Raw genomic sequence first — 22,299 nt, forward strand, 5'->3', positions numbered from 1 at the left:
GTGCCACTGTCAGCACGGCCTCTGTCCTTTCTGGCTTTTCCTGGGATGTTTTATCCACAGGGGAGCCCCAGCATCGCCTCCAGGGCTGCCCCGAGCTCCCTCCCTGCTCCTCCACAGAAAGGCAGAGTAGTTTTATACCGCTTCAGCCAAGACCTGCCTTCTGCACTGATGTCAGCAGCCAGGGCGGGACTTTTCCAGCCTTGTGGGTTTGGGGATTTTCTTTTTTTTTTTTTTTTTCTTTTTTTTTTTCTTTTGGATAATCCTGGCAAAATTCCTGAGCAAAGTTTTTTTTTTTTTCTTCTCCTTTCTTTTTTTTTTTTTCTCTCGAGCAGCCCCTATCCATGTGCTGCCTCCGAGCCGCTCTCTTATTACTCCTCACTTCCTGAAAGGAGACTTTTTAGCAAAGCCTCCAACTCCAGCTCTGCCTGGGTCTGACAGAAGAAGTTTCTTAAGGAAGGCGACACAAACCCTCAGCCTGGAAACTTTCTGACACGGGCAGGGCTGAGGGGGAGAGAGGAGCTTTTGGCTGCTGCTGGGAAAAAGAAGAGGAAAAAAAAAAAAAAGAGAAGCTGAAGGAATTAAAAGGGAAAAAAAAAAAAAAGAAGAAAGAAGGGAAAGCACTCGAAAAGGTAAAACACTCTTTAAAATAATTTTTCCAGAGGAGACTCTTTGAGGTTGGAGTGGGGTGGTCTGGGGTGGAGGGAATGCGAATGTTCTTTGAAATCAGAACCGTCTCCCTGGAGAAGGAATGAGCCCGGAGAGCCTTGCACGCTGGAAAAACATTTATGAGAATGAAAACCATGTTCACCCTTCTCCAACATTCAGAGTTTCCATAAAAACGCAGGCTTGTGTTTCAAAGTGGCTGCAGGCAGCGGGAGCCGGGCTCTGCTGCTGCCTCCCTCGCCTCCCCCAGCCCCTCTTTTTAATTGTATTAACCCCAGGATCGAATGTTTGCCTCTCTAAACCCCAAATCTGCTCTGCTGAGCTGCCTGGGGCCAAGCTCTCAATTACAGAGAGCGGCAGCTCCAAGCCCTGCTGCAGAATGAAACGTTCCTTGCTGCCTTCATTCCTGAGAATAAACACAGCCCGCGCTCCCTCTCCCTCTTTCCCTGTCTCTCCATCTTCAGGAGCTGCCAATGCCTCTCTCCCTCCTGATGTGCTCAGAGGATTATAAAGAGTCTGCCCTGAAAAAGTTGCAGTGTCACTGACTCCGTGTGCATCCCCAGGAGCTCGGCCCCACTGCTCTGCTCAGTTCTTTCTTTGCTTTGATTATGCTTTAAAGGTGGTTTTTTATTTATTTTTTTTTTAATCAATCCCTCAGAAGATGTTATTTTAAACATCAAAGTAAATATTAGTGGTGGTGAGATGCCAGAAGATTATCTCATTAGAGTTGAAGGAGCTGGGCTATAAATAGAAAGGAGTTTATAAAATAACCTTGGCAAATATCTTCCAGAGGGGAAGAACCAACCAAAAGGGAAGTGTGGAGCTGTGCTGGGGGCAGGTAAATGTAAAATTTCACAGCGAGGCCCATTTTTGGGGATTTTTTTGTGGCAGAGATGCAAACCTCAGGGGACATTTGTGTTCCTGCCGCGATCCCTGCCAACATCCCCGGTGCTGGAGACCAGCAGAGCTCTGACTCTGGTTGTGCTCGGTTTTATCCTCCTTACAGCACCCAGTGGGGCCAGGGTGGGATGCTGGGCATGGCAGGGAGGGTTTGGGGAGCCTCTGTTCCCCAAAGTGGAAGGGGAATCGTTCTGTGGGACACCCAGGTGATTCCCAGCACCGGGATGTTCCCCGAGCTGGGACCAGCCTTGCCTCCATCCCTGAGGCTCCCTGCAGTCCTGGGGAGGTTGTTCCCGAAGTTTCTCCATATATGGAACGTGCTGAGTGCTCCAGTTGCTCCATCCTCAGCCTCCCACTGTTGCTGCTTCGCCCCAGGGCAGCACCCTCTGCTCCCCTCCTCCTCCCCACATCCCAAAAACCTCCCGGCGCCTCTTTGGGGCGGCTCCAGCCGCATTCCCCAGGCGGGCAGTGGGAAAGGTGCTGTCATCTCCTGCAAATCAGCTCTGCCCGGATGAGGCTGGGGGGGCTGAGCTGTTTCCTTTGGCACCGGGAGGCCCCGATAAGCCGGGCCTGAGCAGCCGCCGAGAGGCTGAAGAGGAGCCCCGAGGGGAGGAAGGCGGTGCTGCTCGACATAAACAGTGTCTGTTCCTCCAACCTGAAACATGAGAGGCTCTCTTATCACCCATGGCTCCAGGCCACCCAGGGACTGCTGGGGAGGAGCTGCCGTTCTCACCATTCCATGGAATCCTGGTGCAGGGACAGCCTGGGCTCCTCTTCCCCAAGGAGCAGCTCCACAGAGGATCCTCAGCACAGGACGATTCCATGATTCCCTTATCTCCAGCTTATCTGAAACCCCCGACTCCAAACCCCACTTTTCTTGCCAAGTTTCCAGCAATGAATTCCTTCTGAGCTGGGAGCAGTGCAGGATGTGTTTGTCACGTCCTGCCCTGCCTCGATCTTGGGTTAACACAAGATGAGCTTAAAACAAACAGGACTGGGACCAAACCCGTCACGTTTTCAGGAGCAGTTGGCTGGGTGATGTCAGCTCAGATGTGCTGAAGACACCCAAGGCAGAGAGGTCTTTGCCTGGCCCCACCACTGTAGGAAATGTTTGCAGGGTGAGGAGTTCCAAACATTTCCCAGGAATCTGTGAGCAGGTTGGATCCCATGTGGGAGAGAGACACATGGAAAACCACCAGCCTGGATGCAGCCCTGTTTTCCAGCACTGAGGGAGGTTTAAAGGGACACCATCCAAGCCAACTTTCCCATCTTGGTTACTGTGAGGGCCTTCAAGGAAGTCAGCAGGCAGCTGAAGGGTTGGGAGAGTCTCCACTGGGAAACTGCTGGAATATTTTAGCTCTGTCTGACTTCAGTGGAGCAACATCAGTGCAGGGTCTCCATCCAGCTGCTCCATTGCTGCTCCTCTCTCACCTTCTGCATCCTCCCAGGCTGGGAAATGCTTGGGATATTCCATGTCTGACTACTCAGAGTCTTTCATGGAATCATGGAATGGTTTGGGTTGGAAGGAACCTTAAAGCTCATCCAGTCCCACCCCTGCCTTGGGCAGGGACACCTCCCACTGTCCCAGATTGCTCCAAGCCCTGTCCCACCTGGCCTTGGACACTTCCAGGGATGGGACATCCACAACTTTAGACTTCTGTCTATCACCCATTATCAATATTGTGTTTCCTACTCTTAATTTAAAAGGAAAAATTACTTAAAATTAATCTAATCCTGTGCAGTCCTGCAAATCTTTCTGAACTCAAAAACTCCTAAATGTTGGTCCCAGATGAGCTAAACTGGCAGGTGAAGTCCTGGCCTCCTCCTGTGGGACTTGTGACCTTGGTGGGAAGTGGCTTTGACCAAAATGTAAATGCAGAGGATGAGTTCAGTCCTGTCAGGGTTAGGAACTCTTCATTCCCTGGCTGTGGAGGAAGGAGCTGCATCTGGGCCACATTTCCCTGAGTAAAGAACCTACAGGGAGGGGAAAAGGGCCCAAAATCTCTGCCCAGCAGATCTCCTGGAGCTCCTAAGGAGCCAGAGCTGAACACAATCTGCAGGTCTGTGAGGGCTGGAAGGATCCCACAGCTGAAGAGGCTTCATCCCACAGGAGGCATCCCTGCTCCTGCAGGGCTCCCCTGGCCCTGGGGGTGGTGCCTTGAGGAGCTGGATCCGAGGCTGGGCACAGTTCAGAGGAACAGAGTGGATGTTTATTGCAGAGCCTTCCAAGGCCACACCCTGGCAGTGCCACAGCCTCAGTCGTGGCTCTGCCCAGATGGCTCCAAGATGGAAGCAAGAAGGGCTTGGCCACGAGATCTCACATTTTTACAAGTTTTAGTCCATTTGCATAGAGGAGTTAACTGTCCAATTAACAACTTCAAATGATGAAGTTTCATCCTCCTTGCTTGCTTGCCCGCCCTCCTCTTCTCACGTTGTTTGTGCTTTGGGCCTGAAGTTTGGAGGGATTGTCCTTGAGTCTCCAGCTGGAATAGGATTGGTTTGTCCTCACCAGCCTGTGAAGAGATCCCAGTCATAAATCCTATATCCTATATATATATCCTATATATGTATAGCCTATCTAGAGGATATATAGAGGATATTGGATATAGGATATATAGAGATAGACACATATATATATGATAGGGAATATATCTATAGGATATCTATAGGATATAGGATATATCTAGAGGATATATATAGAGAGAGAGGATATAGGCTATATAGGATATAGTATATACATTGGGGAGATATATATGCATATATGATATATAGGTTATAGTGTGTGTATATATATATTAAAAATATATATCCATATTTATCATATATATCCCCTATATATATCCTTAATATAAAGCTAAAAGCTGCACACCAGAACAGAACAGTATAACTTAAACCCAGGTTATCAGGGTGACCTGTCCTGGGGTCTGTGGGTGCCTCTGCCATGGTCACTGAGGGGACCCTGGGGATGATCCCATGGCCTTGCAGCCACTGTCACCTTGGCTGTCACCAAATCCCTCCCTGGTTTGTCCTGCTCTGGGAGGACACTTCCTCTGTGCCACCCCTTCTCTGACTGGTTCTGGTTTCCTGGGAGGACAGGCAGGTCCAAATTGGCTTTGCTGCTTTAGGGTCCCACTCACAGCTCCCTGCATTTCCTCCTGTGCCCTCTGGGACAGGCTGGGCTGTGAGGTCCTGATCTGACACCAAGGGAACTCAGTTCTGAGAGTGGGATGAGACCAGAGGCCTCCTCGTGTCCCTTCCAACCTCACTTATTCTTTAATTCAGCCTGGCAGGACCAGCTCAGCCCGAGGGGAGCTGGAGCTGGGCCGTGCTGTGGATCCACCCCCCTGGGCAGGACTGGGCCATTGCTGGGGCAGTGCTGGATGAGGCTGGGCTGTGACAGTGACAGAAGGAGCTGCTGAGCCCTGCAGGTCCCTCAGTGCTTCTCCCAGCTCTGCTGGGCAGCAGGAGTCTTTTCTTGGGAAGCTCAGCAGAGTTCTCCTGTCTCTCCAGCTCCAGCCTAAGACTGTGGGTGCACAAGGTGTGGCACCTGGTGACAGGGGCTGTAGGGGACGGTGCCCTCCCCTGCAGCACGTCCAGCCTGATAACCAGACATGTCTTTGTTCTCTGGCAGGGTGGGCAGGCCCTGGCACAGGGTGCCCAGAGCAGCTGTGGCTGCCCCTGGATCCCTGGCAGTGCCCAAGGCCAGGCTGGACAGGGCTGGGAGCAGCCTGGCACAGTGGGAGGTGTCCCTGCCATGGCAGAGCAATGGAACTAAATGAGTTTTAAGATCTCCTCTCACCCAAACCATTCTGTGACTGGGCTATGGCCCTGTCCTTCAGCCTGGCTAACAAAGAGCCAAATTTCAGGTGTGACACTCGGTGTGAGAGCTGTGACAGCTGCTTGGGAGCTGGAGCTGCATAAACCACATAACCCAGCCTCAGCTGGGGCTCACAGCACGGGGCAGCTCCCCCTGGAGAGGGCCGGGCCGGTTCTGCAGGTGAGCCCAGCTCGCTGTTGGCACACAGGGTGTTTGTCTTTATGCAAGCCCAGGGCTCGGCGCCCTGCGGGGCCGGGTTGTGTAAGCACCGGCACGGCTGGAGGGAGCTGCGGGAGCCAGCCCTGCCGGGATGGAGAGGAGCTGGCAGTGCCGGGATGGAGAGAGGAGCCGGCAGTGCCGGGATGAGGATCAGAGCCAGCTCTGCCGCGATGGAGAGAGGAACCAGCCCTGCCGGGATGGAGAGGAGCCGGCAGTGCCGGGATAGAGAGAGGAGCCAGCAGTGCCGGGATGGGGATGAACCAGCCCTGCCGGGATGAAGCGAGGAGCCAGCCCTGCCGGGATGGGGCTGAGCCAACCCTGCCGGGATAGAGATGAGAGCCAGCCCTGCCGGGATGCAGAAAGGAGCCAGCCCTGCCGGGATGGAGTAGAGCCAGCCCTACCAGGATGGGGATGAACCCGCTCTGCCGGGATGGAGATAAGAGCCAGCCCTGCCGGGATGGAGAGAGGAGCCAGCCCTGCCGGGATGGAGAGAGGAGCCAGCAGTGCCGGCATGGGGATGAGAGCCAGCCCTGCCGGGATGGGGATGAACCAGCCGTGCCGAGATGGAGAGAGGAGCCGGCAGTGCCGGGATAGAGAGAGGAGCCAGCCCTGCCGGGATGGGGATGAACCAGCCGTGCCGAGATGGAGAGAGGAGCCGGCAGTGCCGGGATAGAGAGAGGAGCCAGCCCTGCCGGGATGGGGATGAACCAGCCGCGCCGGGGTGGAGGTGGCCGGGTCTGGTTCTGCTTCCCTGCCCGCTCCGAGGTGTGAGCACCCCCGGCCTTTCCCGGAGCCCTTTCCTGGCAGAGCCCTGGCCCTGGTGCTGCTCCGTGCCGGGAGGAGCAGCAGGAGCACGGGGAGAGCTGCCTGTGCACAGGCCCAGGAGGTCTGGATTCTCTCCTGGCTGTGCTGAACCCCACACAGAGGGAGCATTTCATGGGGGCAGAGGCGGCCACGGAGATGCAGGGTATAAAAATGGCATTTGTGCATGGAATATCTGCATTCCATGGACGGCAGGGCACGGGGGGGTGGTCACCAGACCTGTCAGCAGGTAGTGTGTGCAAAGAGTTATCAACGTCTATCCATGTGCAGATAACATATATCCCCGTGCAGATAACATGTATTCCCATGCAGATAATGTGTATCTTCATGCTGATAACACATTATCACATGCAGATAACGTGTATCCATGCCTAGATAATGTCTGTGCCCATGGAGACAAGATCTATTCCACACAGACAGTGCGTGTATCCTCATGCTGATAACACGTTATCACACGAAGATAATGAGTATCCATATCCAGATAATGTCTGTGGCCATGCAGACAAGATCTATTCCATGACCTATTCCATGAGATCTATTCCATTATCAATTCCATAAGATTTATTCCATCATCATGGAGATGATGTGTTATCCATGTGCAGATAACATCTATCCCCATGCACATAACATGCATCCTCATGCTGATAACGTGCTATCACATGCAGATAACGTGTATCCATGTGCAAATAGCGTTTAATCCACATAAAAACTCCACCTATCCCCATCCCCTTGCACTCAAGGGGTGCCCTGTGCCCTGGGTGCATGTGGGTGACACGAGTGTCCCTTCATCCATGGGACATGAGTGTCCCTGCGCGCTGGGGGATGCACCGTTAATGACTGGCACGCCGTTAATGACTAACGCGCCGTTGTTAATGACTGGCACGCCGTTAATGACTGCCCGGCCTCTCTCTAATCCCGCCGCTCTGTGCCTGGCTGCAGCCAGCGAGGAGAGCGGTGGCAGCGCGCCAGCAAGTCTGGGTCACATGGAGAGGCTCCAAACTATTGCATAAGTCCCGTCTGAGAGTGGACCTGCCTGGTGGAGTCCTCTCCCGAAAGCAGGAGGATGGGAGCGCTGGGGCTCTCGGTGCCCACTTTCCCCCGGGCTGGAATTGTGGCGCTGCTCTGGCAGCTCCAGCCCTGCCCCGCGCCCAGCTCCCCATCCCGAGGAGGATCCGAGCTGGCACTTCCCTCCCGCTCTCCTGCTCAGGACCTCCGAGCATTTTACCACACTTGGAGAAGTGCAATGACCCCGGCGTTCCAGATAGGGCCAGGTCCTTATGTAACGCAGGGATAGGATTTCCAGAGAGCCAAGCAGGCGGTGTCAGAGCGAGGTCGCTGCTCCCAGCTCTCCTCCCCCTGCCCTGGCTTTGGCACCAGCTCCTTTCGCCCCTTTGCTGGCAAAATTAAAGATTTTGGAGAGGAGTGAGGTGGGGTTTCAGCCCTTTCCTCACCAGGATTGCACTGAATAGATTTGACTGTAAAATAATTGTCGTGTTTTTGGAAAAAAAAAAGAAAACAACCCTCCTCCCACACACAGTGCTGGAGTGAGCCCAAAGCCCCGTGAAGCTGCTGTACAAAGGGATGCAGGGTGTGCCCGGCCAGAGCACAGCAGGGCCGGCTGTGGAGCACCATGGAGAGCCTGGAAGAGGGATCTGGTTCTCCAAAGGCAGGGAGAGCGTGCTCCTGGCACCCAGGCTGGCACCAGGCTGCTGGCAGGGGGACAGAGATATTGGAATATTACCAAAATAGCTGGACAGGACGTGCCCGAGCTTGTCTGGCCCTGCTGCTCAACCAAATAGTGGCAACTGTGGTGTTTCACCCCACAGACACTTTTGGCCATGGCTGTGTGGTGTTTCACCCCACAGACACTTTTGGCCATGGCTGTGTGGTGTTTCACCCCACAGACACTTTTGGCCATGGCTGTGTGGTGTTTCACCCCACAGACACTTTTGGCCATGGGTGTGTGGTGTTTCACCCCACAGACACTTTGGGCTGGCTGGGTGTGTGGTGTTTCACCCCACAGACACTTTTGGCTGGCTGGGTGCTCCCCTGGGCACGTGGGGACAAGTCCAGGTGTGCAGGAGCTCTGGTGGTGTTGGGATGGAGCTTCCCCCTGTATCAGGGGCTGCTCCTCAGGTTTCCCTCTGGCAGAGAAGCTTTGGGGCGATGGGGAAGGAAAGGAGTGGGTTCTGCTGGAGGGTTTGGATCCAGAGCTTTATTCTGGCCCACAGCCTCTGAACCCACAGCAGCTCCAGCAGAACTCCTGACCCCGTGGGTGCTGCTCCTTTAACCCCGGAAGAGGGGCAGGGAAGGGGCAGGAGCCACCAGCCAGGCACAGGAGGGGAGGTCTCAAGGGACAAAGGACACCTGGATGGCCCAGTGCCCCCGGGGGTAGAGGGCATCCTTTGAACCTGCCAGTCACTCTGTGCCCTTCTGGAATGCCAGGACTGACAGACAGTGCTGGGAGGGGAAAGGAGAGGGGACTGACACACCTGGGGGGGAATCATCAGGGGAGGAACCCGGGATATCTGATGCAAACCATGACATCACACCGCAGGACAGAGACCCCAGCTCAGAGCCCTCAGCTCTCGGGGTCACGCTGGCAGTGTCGGTCTGCATTTCCCACATTGCTGGGGAGCACCTTTGGACGGGGCTGGATCTGATTTTAACGGTGTGAGAACGACACCTCCCCTCCTGGGGAGCTGAACGGGAACCCGCCGTCACTGGGGTGTGCAAAGAACAGCTCTGGGGGGAGGTGAATCCGCCCTCGAAAGGAGAGGGGCTGCACTGAGCATCCTGGGCCCCCTCCCAGCCCCGAGGGGGTCAGCAGGGAAGGGACAGGCTGGGTTGGCATTGGTGGCAGGGGTGAGCAGGAGGATCGCAGTGTGGCTGTGCAGGCAGGAGCCACCCCGGGGCTGGAGGCTGCAGTGTTCTGGGAACGGGGATATCTCCATGTTTCTAATTCCTCACTGCCGTGGCCTCAGAGAGGCCACACTTGGAGCAGCAAAGCAGATTATGGCTCAAGTTCTTATTCTGCGTTCTGCAGACCTGGACTTTAACCCTTTTCTCACAGTTTGCAGATGCTCCTGGCAGCAAAAATACTGATTTCTGTGGCTTTAACCCCTAGTGCTGCCCTAGAGCTGAGAAATAACTTCCCAGTGGAAGTCCTGTCATGCTGGCAAGATGACTGCGGGGAGACTTCTGCCATCTGCAGCTCAGCATGTTTCCCACTTGGCAGCCGGGCCAAATATTTTGTCGGGACTGTCAGGACGCTCTCCTGCGGGAAGCCAGGGAGGGCTCTGGGGCAGTTCTGCATCCCCCACGTGCTCAGCCCGTGCGGCGGGAGGAGCAGCCTGCGGGGGGAGCGGGGCTCTGTGTTCCATCCCCGGGGACGTGCAGGGACCTGCCCGGAGCTGCCAGCTGGGGCTGGGAGGTGCCTGAGCAGGCACGGAACAGCCGGAGCCCCGGGGAGTGCAGGGGCTGAGACCCCCCAGAAAACACAGAAATGCAGCAGCAATTGCGAGGGATCTGCCCCTGCCAGGCTCTGGGGGGTGCAGAGAGAGCCCAAAGAGAGGAAGAGCAGGGATGTAGAGGTGATGAGAAGGGTTTGAACATTGCTGTTGGCCCAGGGAGGGATTGTCCCACTCTGCTCTGCCCTGGGGCAGCCTCACCTCCAGTGCTGGGGGCACTTTGGGCACCACAGGATCAGAAGGATCCAAAGCTGTTGGAGAATGCCCAAAGGAGGGACACGGAGCTGGGGAAGGGGCTGAGGAGCAGCTGAGGGCACTTGGCTGGTTCAGCTGGAGCACAGGAGACTGAGGGGAGGCTCCTCGGGGGCTGCAGCTCCTGCCCAGGGCAGGCACAGGGGCAGGGGCTGAGCTCTGCTCTGGGACAGGGACAGGGGGCCAGGAAGGGCTGGAGCTGTGCCAGGGCTTGGCATGGAGCTCAGGGAAAGGTTCTTCCCCCCGAGGCTGCTGGGCACTGCCCAGGCTCCCCAGGGAATGGTGCCAAGGCTGCCAGAGCTGCAGGAGCTCTCAGGGCTGCTCAGGGTGGGGATGTTGGGGTGGCTGGGCAGGGACAGGGGCTGGGATCAATGATCCCTGAGGGTCCCTTCCCACTCAGGATGTTCCATGATCTTTGATTTGATAATTCTAGATCACCAGGAGAGACTGAGGGAGCTGGGGGGGGCTCAGCTGAAGAAAAGGAGGCTCAGGAGGGACCTTCTGGCTCTGCAGAACTCCCTGACAGGAGGGGACAGCCAGGGGGGTTGAGCTCTTCTCCCAGAGAACAAGCAATGGGACACAGCCTCAAATTGCCCCAGGAGATGTTCAGATTGTATATGAGGAAAAATATCTTCACTGGAAGGGTGAAAGTTGATTCCAGCTGAGGCTTTACAGCCAAAACCTGTGGCCCTCTGATGCCTTGTGAAGGCTGACCTAGAACAGAGACTAGGCAGAGTTAATTAATAAAGCAGGGATTTATGAAAAGGCCTCAATGGATCCACCTTGGGCAGCACCAGAGCCCAGCCAGGGCTGCTCCCAAGATGAACCAAAATGGTCCCAAAATGCACAACAGGTCCCAGGGTCTGTCCCTGGGATCAGTTCTGCTCCATTTGCACCTTGCAGTTCATTGTCCCATCCCAGCCCCAGCCCCTGCAGTCCCACCCTGCTTGTTTTTCTCTCTCCAGCCCACGGGGTTTGTGCTCCTGGGCTGAGATTTGGATCATTTGTCCTTGGTGCCCAGCTGGAGCAGGAATTGTTTTGTCTCCCTGCTCTGTGCACAGAGCTCACCATGCCCTGATATGAGTCCCAGACCCACCCACTAAAGCAGCACAGAATGTGAAAAATAGAAAAGCTCCAACCTGAGGTGTCACCTCCACGGAGCAGCAATGGCAGGTGACAGGGGCACTGCTCCTCAGGTGACTTTAGGAGCAGCACCCAGGAGCTACAGGCACTCAGGGGCTGCTGTGTGTCCTGGAGGGCAGCAGGAGAGAGCCCACTGTGGGTAGCAGGGGATCCATGTGGGTGGTGGGAAAGCCTAAAAACCTAAAAAACCTAAAAAACCTGCTGCTGTTGCTGCTGCTGCTGCTGCTGCCAAGTGCCCTCACTGCCCTGGCACAGCCCCTGAGCCCAAATGCCAGTTGCCTGCAGGACTATTTCCTTTCCATTTCCCTAGAATTCTATTTCCATCAAAAATGAGGCCCTTGGGGCCAGCCTGGGGCTCACAGCTCTTCCCCCAGAGATAAACTTTGACCTGGTGGAACAACTCCCAGGCTGGAGCAGCTGGAGGAGCAGAAACCCCTGTGGTGCTGTTTGTAGGGGCTGCCAGGGCTGCTGTGGGGCTGAGCAGCCCCTTGGAAGGGTCAGGGGGCACCTGGGGCCAAAAAGGGACCAAGCTGTGAGATGTGGCACCATGATAACCCCAATAACCCCAGTGTGGTTATAGGGTGGGGTCAATTCCCCAATTTACACAAGAATAAAAGAACCTTGAGGCTTTCATTCCTTGAAATAACACAGCCCAGAAATGCTGTTGGGGTGGTGCAGCTGTGGGGTGCTGCTCCCACTGTTTTCCCACTGCTTTCTCGCTGTTCCCAGTGCTCCCACTGGGGTGCTGCTCTCACTTCTCCCATGTCTGAAAGATGTCAGTGGAAGGACTGGCAGGGGGTGCACTAAAAGTATTTCCTCCCCCCGGGACAAGCTGGAAGCAGAAATCTGTGTTTGTATTTATTTCTCCCTCGGAAAAAAAAAAAAAAAAAAAGGGAAAAGGACACCTGAGCTCATAATTTGCAAAAGCTGGATGAGAAACCTGGAAGCTGCCGGGCCCTGCATCTTTAAAAGCAGTTAAATTCCTCTTCCCTGCACTAGGAGGCACCTTGAACCTTCCTCTTGGCCCCGAGCATCGCCCATCTGCTTCCTATTACCTTCCCCTGCGCTGCTGGAGCCGGCCCAGCAGCCGGGGAGTTCTGTCTGCAGCTGGGAGCAGCTCTCATCTGCCCCGCTCCTTCTTCTCTCCTCTTCTCGCTTCATCCCAGCTGGAATGTCACCCCCTGTCCCAGCCCCTTCCTTCCCGGCGGTGTTTGGGGTGGCGGGAGGTGAGCTGGCCGCTGTGCTGGCGTTGTCCCCCGGTGTCGCTCGGGTTCACGCGGCCAAAGCCACCCTTGGCACCGGGAGCCGGGAGCGTCAGCCCGAGCCGAGCCTGCCAAGGACAACGAATTCCTTGGGAAGGAGCAGATCGGAAGCGGCCCAAGCGAGGGAGGCACGAGACCGGAGAGGTCACGCCGTGTCCCCGAGCTGTCCCCGAGCTGTCCCCGAGCTGTCCCAGCCCGGCCCGTGGCACCCCCGTGTCCCGCCGGGGCTCCACGATCCTCGGGATCGTCCTGCGAGCTGCAAAGTGAGCTTGTGGAAAACTCGGTAGGGATGGAAGCACCGGAGTTCCTCTGGCTCCTGCTCCTTCTTCCAGGTGCTCCTCCTACTCCTCAGAGCTGGATCCACCTGTGAGGAGAACACCTTCCTCTGGGGGCTACTCCTGCTCCTCGGAGCTGGATCCACCCGTGAGGAGAACACCTTCCTCCAGGTGCTCCTCAGAGCTGGATCCACCTGTGAGGAGAACACCTTCCCACCTTCCTCCAGGTGCTCCTCAGAGCTGGATCCACCCGTGGGGAGAGCACCTTCTTCCAGGTGCTCCTCCTGCTCCTTAGAGCCTGATCCACCCATAGGAGCAGGATCCACCTGTGAGGAGAGCACGTTCTTTCAGATGCTCCTCAGAGCTGGATCCACCCATGAGGAGAGGAGCAGGATTCACTCATTGGGAGAGCACCTTCCTCCTGCTCCTCCTGCTCCTCGGAGCTGGGTCCACCCATGGGGAGAGAACCAGGATCCACCTGTGAGGAGAACACCTTCCTCCAGGTGCTCCAGGTACTCCTTGAAGCTGGATCCACCTTCTCCTCGCAGGTTCTCTCCCCACAGGTGGATCCTTCCTCACCTTCCTCCAGGTGCTCCTGCTCCTGGGGCTTGAGGAGTGAAGCCCCGCTGGGAAGGGGCCGTGTTTTCCCCGCTGCCTGCAGGGAGGGATCGCAGCCGGGCCCTTCCCCCAGCCCGGCCCGCAGGAATTTTGCAGCTGTAATTCCTGCCTTGTGCTGCTCCCAGCGCGTCTCCTTCCCCCAAGGTCAAGGCTGCGGGCTCCTGGCGCCGGGGCTCCTTCCCGGCCGCGGTTCCGGGGGATGCTGAGCGGCCGGGAAGGGCAGGGGGGACACGGGGAGGGTCATGGAGAGGCGGGGGGAGGACGGGAAGCCTGGGGGAAAAGGGTTTGACAGCTGGAAAACAGGGGAAATCAGTCGTGTGAAGCCCAGGAGAAAATACACTTTAGTTGGGTTTTGGAGCCGTGATAGGATTGAAAAGCTGGAATCGCGAGCTTTGGGACACGCTGAAAAATGCTGATTTAGGAGAGGGCTTTGCTTTCAACTTCCCCCTTTTCCAGCTCAATTCCCTCAGTGCCTTTCCTGGCCCTGGCTGTGCCCTTGCTGTGCCACAGCCCGGGGGTGGCACCACAGGGGATGCTGTCACCGGATCTCAGCATCCTCTTTCTGGGGTGGAGAGGGGCAGAATTCCTGCCCCAACCCTCTTCCCCCCACTCCCTGATTCCCCTTACCTGTCCCAGGGAAAAGGAGCAGCCCAAGGTGGGAGTTGCCCCTCTGTCAGTTTGTTCTCAGGGCCACTCACAGGATGCTCAGTTTTGGAGGTCACTTTGTGTTGTGTCCCGACTTTGCAGAGGAAAACCTGGCAAGTGGCCCCAGATGGGACTGGGGAGTCCAGGCTGAGGCTTCACTGAGGATCTTTGGCTATTCTTAACTGTAGATAAGCAGTGAAAAATCCTAATCTTTAAATTATGCAATTCTGAATTGTGTTTAAAGCTGCATGTTTCATCTCCTGCTGTTTCTGCCTAGTAGGGGAAAAAAACATTAATTTAGGTTAATGGCTTTAAGCTGGAGGAGGGGAGATTTAGATGAGATTTCAGGAAGAAATCCTTCTCTGTGAGGTTGCCCAGAGCAGTTGTGACTGCCCCTGCATTTCTGGAAGTGTCTCAGGCCAGGTTGGATGGGGCTTGGAGCACCCTGGACTTGTGGAAGGAGTCCCTGCCCCTGTGGAATGAGATGAGCTTTAAGGTCCTTCCCGACCCAAACCATTCTGTGACTTCCAAGATAAATTTGGGGCAGGAATCATCTCCTGGATTTCCCCTTGTGCCTCCCCTACACCACCTCTGGGCTGTGCTGGGTGTCATTCCTGCAGCACAAATACCATTCCTGGCACAGTAAAGATGGGAAAACAGGAGCAGAAATTCACTTTCAGGGATTCAGATTCCCATAAGGACACGGAGGGGAGCAGGGCAGATCCCAAGAGGACCCAGCTCCCCTGCCTTGGGCTGTTTAAACCAGCCCAGAGCACAGCAAGGCAGGGGTTAAAGCGTTTCCTTACTGGATGAGGACCACACACAGCCCTGGCTGCTGACACCTTTGCAAAGAGCACCCTCCTCCCATCTCCAGCCTCTTCCCATGCTCGGGAGCTCACCCTGCCATTCCCGGGGAGCTCATCCTGCCTTTCCCGGGGTGCTCATCCCGCTTTTCCTCAGAGCTCATCTCACCTTTCCCAGGGAGATCATCCTGAGTTTCATAGGGAGCTCATCTCATCTTTTCCGGGGACCTCATCCCGGGGAGCTCATCCTGCCTTTCAAGGGAGCTCACCCCGCTTTTCCTGGGAGCTCATCCCTCCTTTCCCAGGAGCTCACCCCGCCTATCCTGAGGAGCTCATCCTGCCATTCCCAGGGATCTCATCCTGCCATTTTCAGCAGCTCATCCCTCCTTTCCCAGGGAGCTCATCCCGCCTTTCCCAGCCCTGCCCCGGCCCGTGGGATCTGCCACCCCTGCAGGGAGGTTTGGGTTTGGCTGCTGGGCTGCCCTGCAGCGTCACCGCTGGGATATTTGGGGTTTCTGGGATGTGCTGCGCTCATCCCGTGCTCATGGAGTGGGTGGGCAAGAAGAAAACCCCACAGGTTTTGTACGAGTCCCCAGCACGATTCGAGTTTGATGTAATCACCTCAGACTGAGTGGAAATTCTCTGCAAGCCAGGAATCTTTCACCGGAGCAATTAGCAGAGCGTTTTAAAGAACAAATGTGATTGGAATCTCGGGATCCATTTGTGGATGGGGTTGAGGGTGAGTTCCCCTGAATGGGTTCTTTGTTTTCCATCACTTTTTTAGGTTCAGCCAGTACACTTTGAGAGCAAGTGCTCTTCCCTCAGTGCAGTGACAGTCCTTAAAGTGTGTTTGAAATCCAGGGAAGCCTCAGAGAGGATTTCTGGGTTGCTGCTCACCACCCCCCTGCCAGTGCTGTTATTTCCTGCTCTCTTTAAGGGATCAGGTGACCCAGGGCACTCTTGGGGCTGCTCTTCCTGGAGGGTGCTGCCACAGGATAAAGGATTCCCATTGATCCTGAGCTCCTTTCCGCAGGTACCAGCTGGGAGAACCCCGGAAAGTGCAGTGCAGAGCTGATGGGGTTAATCCATCCTCAAACCCTCCCCATCCTTTTCTCCTCTTTTCCTCTCCTTCCATCCCACTCCTACCTTCTCCAGCACCCCGCTTTCCTCATTCCCCTGCCCGCCTCGAGTCCTTCTCCTCCATCCCTCCGCTGATCCCCCTCTCCCCCGCAGGGGCGATGCCGGGGCTGGGGACGAGCCCGTGCTGACCCCGCGGTGCTGGCCCGGCACTGCCCACCCCCGCCGGCCTCGGGAGAGCACGGAGCGGCCCAGGATGCCTGCGGAGGGACCCGGCACTCCTCTCTGGACATAAGGGGTGGCCGAGGGAGAGACATGTGGGGACAGCGCCCTCCCAGCCGGCACAGATCTCCCTGCTCCGACACGAGCGGCGCTGACCATGGCCACAGCCTGGAGGTTCCTCACCTGGACCGTCACCCTCGGCCTGGTCGGGGGCACCTTCCCTGGCTTCCCCTTCCAGTCACAAGGTAGGGGTGGGATGGGATGGGATGGGATGGGATGGGATGGGATGGGATGGGATGGGATGGGATGGGATGGGATGGGATGGTGTAGTGTGTAAGAGCCTGAATGAGAGATGTGGGACTCCAGGCAGCTCTTCAAAATGCAGTTTATTGTGTCCAAGATGTTACAGCAGCCCAGGGTCATGGGTGACAGAGCCTGTGCCTACAGCTGTCAGCTCCAGCTGCAGCCAGGCCAAGTGTCCCCATCCCTCACTCAGGCTCTTTACTAATGGCACCCCACGTTGGGCGCCACTGTAACAGCCTAAATGAGGGATGTGGGACTCCAGGCTGCTCTTCAAAATGCAGTTTAATACATCCAAGGCATCATTCAGCAGTCCAGGGTCATGGGTGACAGAGCTGTGCCCACAGCTGTCAGCTCCAGCTGCAGGCAGGACTGGAGACCCTGAGTTTATGTTACAATGCATTCTATACTTTTCTTTTGGTTACAATGCATTCTATACTTTTCTTTGCTGAGCATTTCAATACAGTAGAACCAATCTATCCCTTAACTTTTATCTCTAGCCTATCTTAACTGCTCTCATTACCATATTCATGTTACTGTTCTCCAATCACTAAAGTCAGTACATCAGTTTAAGCCAGAAGTTGTTTTTCAGTTTTCTGCAGTGGAAAATTCTGAGACTTTTTTTCTACTTGCCACATCGGCAGGCTTGTTTGCCTGTGCTGTCTTTCTGCTTGGTAAAAACATCCTCTTGTTTGAGGTGGGTTTATCCTTTGCTCTAAGCCATAAAACCCCTTCTAACTACCACACCCTTTGCCTCCTTGGTTACCCAGTAAGACTGGCTCAGCAGTTCTTTTCTTCTATATCAAAACTTGCTTCCATCTCTATTTCTACCTTCAAAAATCTTTCTGCTGAGCATACATATCTGTGAGATTTTCTTGTCAAACTCTCATCCTTCACAAAAGTAGTGGTTTTGGTTGTGTCCAGAGTGACACCCCTGAGGAGATGCAGTGTCCAGCCCCACAGACCCACCAGCTTCTCACACACCACCCCACCCTCAGCTCTGGACACGTTTTTCCTCTTGGAAATGCCTTTCAGGTCAGGATCAGAGCCTCCAGCCTGGAGTCCCAGGTGCTTTGTAGCCACAGTGAGCACAAACCACCCTCTGATTCACTCTTTTCCAAGCCTACGTGGACTGAAAAGAGGCAAAAAGGAAAACAAAACACTTCCGACAGCAAATTTTTCCAAGCCTGAAGTCATTTCTGAGTGCAAAAAGTCACCCTTGTTTGCCCAGCCCCATCACAGGGAGGTGCTGGGATGGAGGAAAAGCTGGAGCATGGGAAGTTAAAACCCTAATAATTAATTCTGGTAACTCAGAGGTGCCAGGAGTGTTTATGGTTGGGAAGGATGGGAGCTCAACCCTAATCCCAGAGAGTGGAAGGGATGTCCCATTCCTGGTGGCCAAGGAAACCACTCTGTCAGGCTCTCACATTGGAAAACAGAGGAAAAGGAAACTTTCCAGGGCTGCCCTCTGGTGAGAGTGCAGTTTGGAGCTGGCTGAGTTTCTGATGGCTGGGAAGGCTCCAAAGGTCGGGACTGGCAAAATTCAGCCACCCTGGAGCAGCCAGGCCCCTCCTGCTTGCTTAGGAAACAACAACAAGTAGGATGCAGAAAGCACAAGAAGACTTTTCCAGAGAGAACAGAGGGAAAATCTCCTCCTATGAAGGCTCAGGAGGATCAAACCCTCCAGGCACGAGGGGCTCAGGAGGATACTCAGTGAGGAGGAGCTCTCCTGGCCCACCACATGGATATTTCCCATTTCAGCCCAAGCCTCTGGGGCTGAGGTCTGTCAGACAGAGCTAGATTGTCAGTTCCTTTGCTTCTTTTCTGCCTCTGTCAGGGTCAGGATTGAAAGCCAAGACAGTATTTCTTGTTCAGACTCAGATGTTTGTTAGCTCTTATCCATGTCACAGTCTCACAAACCCTGAGTTCTGCAGCACTTCAACAAACTAAAAAATAGAACCCCATCTCTCTCTCTACAAGGCCTTCCAAGGTTGAACTGTCCAATTAAGAAATGACACCAAAATTATTTTTACTTTTAACCCAATAACCAACCACCCATGGCCCACAATGTGGACTTTTTATCCAATTACACAAAACCACCCAAACCCACGGAGAAGAAGGTGAAAAAGAGGGAGAAGAAGGAGGTGAAAAAGAAGGATCAGCCTTCACCCTAAAACCTCCATCTTGCTTTATGTACACTACTATATTCTAAACCCTCCAACTCTAAGTTTCCCACCCTGTGATATCACACACTTCTATTCAAACTCCACACCCACAACCCCAGTTGTCTCATTCCATTCTGGAAGCTTCTCCACTGCCTCAGGTCAATGCAGTGTTCTCTTGGGGGTCAGTGGGTGTGGAAGAGATAAGGAAAACTGCCCACTGAACAGGAGACAGCTGCCACACAGATGGTGATAGAATACAATTTGCTTGGCAGCCCAGGACACCCAGGATGCTGCAGGCTGGGCAGAGCCTCGGGATCCCAGTTTTTGGAATGCCGAGGCAGGACCATGACCCTCCCCCTGCGCTGCGCTCGGGCTGGCATCGCTGGGTGTCCGACTCCCTTTGCAGGCTGCCATTCCCATGCTGTCCTTCCCTCCCCAGAGGAATTCCTCTCCAGCTTGGATCACTATGAGATCGCCTTCCCCATCCAAGTGGACCAGAACGGCGATTTCCTCACCTTCGACATGCGCCGGCAGCTGAAGCCGCGGCCGCGGCGCTCGCTGCCCTACGAGCCCTCGGAGCAGCAGGTCTTCTACAAAGTCTCTGCCCACCACACCCAGTTCCTGCTCAACCTGACCCTGCACTCCAACCTGCTGGCCGAGCACTTCACCGTGGAGTACTGGAAGCGGGATGGCATGGACTGGCAGCACGACTTCCACGAGGACTGCCACTACGCCGGCCACCTGCAGGACCAGTACCTCAGCTCCAAGGTGGCCATCAGCAACTGCAACGGGCTGGTGAGTCTGCCTGGGCTTGGCTTCATGGGGCAGTGCCAACTGCTCGGGTCCTCCAGCAGTGGATCCATGTGGTGGGAGGAGCTTGGGGTTGGTGGCAAGCTTTCTATTTAATATATTTAAAAAATATTTATTTATTTATTTATTTATTTATTTATTTATTTATTTATTTATTATTTTTATTTTTATTTATATATATATTTTTATATATTTTATATATTTATATATTTTATATATTTATATGTTGTATATTTTATACAATATTTTATCAATATATTTATTATATATTATATATTTTTATATATATTTATATATACATTATATTTGTATTTTTATACAGATTGTGTACCATATATTATATATTTTTATATAATATATACAATTTTACATAATATATTTTTATATATTATATTATACTATATTTATATACTTATATATTTTATATTATTTACATCTATTATATATAATATTTTATATGTATAAAATATACAGAACACATTTTATATGTATAAAAATACAAAAATACTATAAAATACATATAATATAATATAAATATATTGATATAAATATAACATTTTTAATAAATTATCTATTAATTCAATATACTATTAAAATATAATATATTTTTAATATATAAAATAAATATAATATTTTTATTATATATATTTAGAGAGAGACAGAGGAGATATTATATTTAATATCTTTTATATTTAATATTCCACACTGGCATTGTGACTGGTAGAGGTACAGCCATCTCTCAGACGTCCATGGGCGTTCCCAAGGGGGATCTCTGTGTCACTTCCAGTCCAGTTTCTGGGCATTTTGCCATTGGATTTTGGTTGGAGTGGGATAATCCTGGCTCTCTGGGGATACCCACACCTGGATCTCACCAGGTTTTTCCAACATCAACAGCAAAGGATGTTTTGCTGTGCTGGTGAGGAAGAAGTGAGGGAGGGCACGGATTTCACAGAGCCACAAGTGCATCCAGATCCTTTTAGCTGCAGATGCACTCCTGGGTAACAGTTGCTTCTGTCTTGGGAGAAAAAATGCTGCTTCTGAGGGAAAAAGAGCCCTGAAATAATCTGTTTTTCAATATGCAAAATGGAGCATCAAGAAGGGGGCAAGATGGCATTTCCTCGAAACCAGCAAGGCTGCAGGAAGGAGGGTGGGAATGTTGATTTTCTGAGTCCTGACAGCTCAAATTGAACATCCCAGTCTAAATATCAGCAAGGAATGTTAGTGGTGCACATCAGTGTAAGAACAGCTGAGCTCTGGACTAGATTGCTTGGAGAGAGCGAGATCTTGGAAGATCTTTAGGAACAGGCCAGACAAAAGCATCTCAAAAACCCTTCAGGTATGATTCATTAGCTCTCCCAGCCCTGGGAATACACTGAGAACTTCCATCCCTATTTTTCTGTGATTTTCTGACATTTCTGGCTCGCACAGCACACTTCCTGAGCTGCCAGATGGAGGGATGGAGCAAACATACCCCGTGAGTGGATCCCAAGGCTGATGGCTCCCTTGGAGGGCTAGAAAAAACCTCTCTAGGCCAGGTTCTTATTTCTGCTCCAGCCCCACCTCCTTGCAGCATTCTGGCAGTGTGGAAAACCTTCCAAAGGGGAATGAATTCCCATTTGATTTATTGCTGGGTGACCCTGCCAGAATAGTGCTGTGGGTTATTAACAGAAATGAGATTTTGCCTCGTTATATCACGGAGTCTAAAGTTTCCAGCTCACAGCCAACAACCCAAGCTGCACAAACTCCTGAGCCGCACAAACTCCTGAGCTGCACAAACTCCTGAGCTGCACAAACTCCTGCTTCCCAAGCCCTTTGTTTGGACATGGGAGCTGGACATGGAGGAATGTGGCATCCCCCTTCCTTCCCGCTCCTCAGGGCAGCAAGGCCAGGGCAAGCACCGGCCCAGCAGCCCTTGGAGCTGGGAGAATTCCATCCCCAGGCCGTGTTTAGCTCTGGAGAGGCACCAAGAGCTGTCTGGAGGAGAATGCAGCCAGGCACAGAGAGGGACAGAGGGTCATCCAACAAGCTCTCCTCTGCCTGAACTCTGTCCTTCTGCCCTCCAGAGTTATGGACACGGTGAGGATGGGGGAGGAAGGCTTTGGGGTCACTGAGGACAGTGGGGCTGGGGATTTGGGCAGGAGGAGTCTGGAATGTTTTTAGCTGGATTTGGGCAGGAGGAGTCTGGAATGTTTTTAGCTGGGGCTGGATTGGCCATAGGAGGTGTTTTTTAGTGCTCTGGGTGACCAGGAGCTTCTGATCCCCCCGTGCCACCCCTCATCCCCAGCGGGCTCTGCTCCAGGAGGGCATCACCCATCCTAGAAGGGACAGAGGAGGGCCCCAGGTGCAGGCTGAGGGGGCACTGCACTGCCCCACCTCTGCCCAGGTGGTGCTGCACGGGCACCTGGGCACTGTGCTGGTGACTGGGCACAAACTGGGAGCTGGGCTGGTCACAGGGTGAGCTGGGCACGAGGAGGAGGGAAAGGGATGACTGTGAACACAGTAACAAGCTCCAGGCCATCCTCCTGCTCTCCAACTCCCACATCCCTCAGGAACTCCCGTGCCTGCAAGGTTTGGTTTTGAACCACTTTGTGTCAGAGGAACAGCCAAAACGCCAAGTCTTCATCAGAGAATCCCAGAATGGTTTGGGTTGGGATGGACCTTAAAATTCATCTCTTCCACCCTACCATGGGCAGGGACACCTCCAAGCTCTGTCCAACCTGGTCTTGGACACTCCCAGGGATCCAGGGACAGCTTTCCTGGGGAGCCCCCTGAGCCCAGTAAGAGCAGGAGGGACCAGGCACCACATTCCTTGATGTGGACACCACATTCCTTGGAG

At 53.7% G+C, this 22,299-nt stretch overlaps 1 protein-coding gene across 1 annotated transcript in view; it reads left to right on the forward strand.

Annotated features, from left to right (window-relative positions):
* The first annotated feature begins 210 nt into the window (after positions 1-210).
* The window catches only part of ADAMTS10 (ADAM metallopeptidase with thrombospondin type 1 motif 10), a 66,533-nt gene continuing 44,444 nt past the window's right edge, over positions 211-22,299 (forward strand). Inside the window, exons 1-3 of the mRNA XM_084220970.1 lie at positions 211-629; positions 16,123-16,433; positions 19,093-19,448. Coding sequence (XP_084077096.1) covers positions 16,346-16,433; positions 19,093-19,448 — 444 coding nt within the window. The 5' untranslated portion in view covers positions 211-629; positions 16,123-16,345. The remainder of the gene's footprint in view (positions 630-16,122; positions 16,434-19,092; positions 19,449-22,299) is intronic.

Source organism: Fringilla coelebs (assembly GCF_963513975.1).
Source record: "Fringilla coelebs genome assembly, chromosome: 24".
NCBI classification, from domain to species: Eukaryota; Metazoa; Chordata; class Aves; order Passeriformes; family Fringillidae; genus Fringilla; species Fringilla coelebs.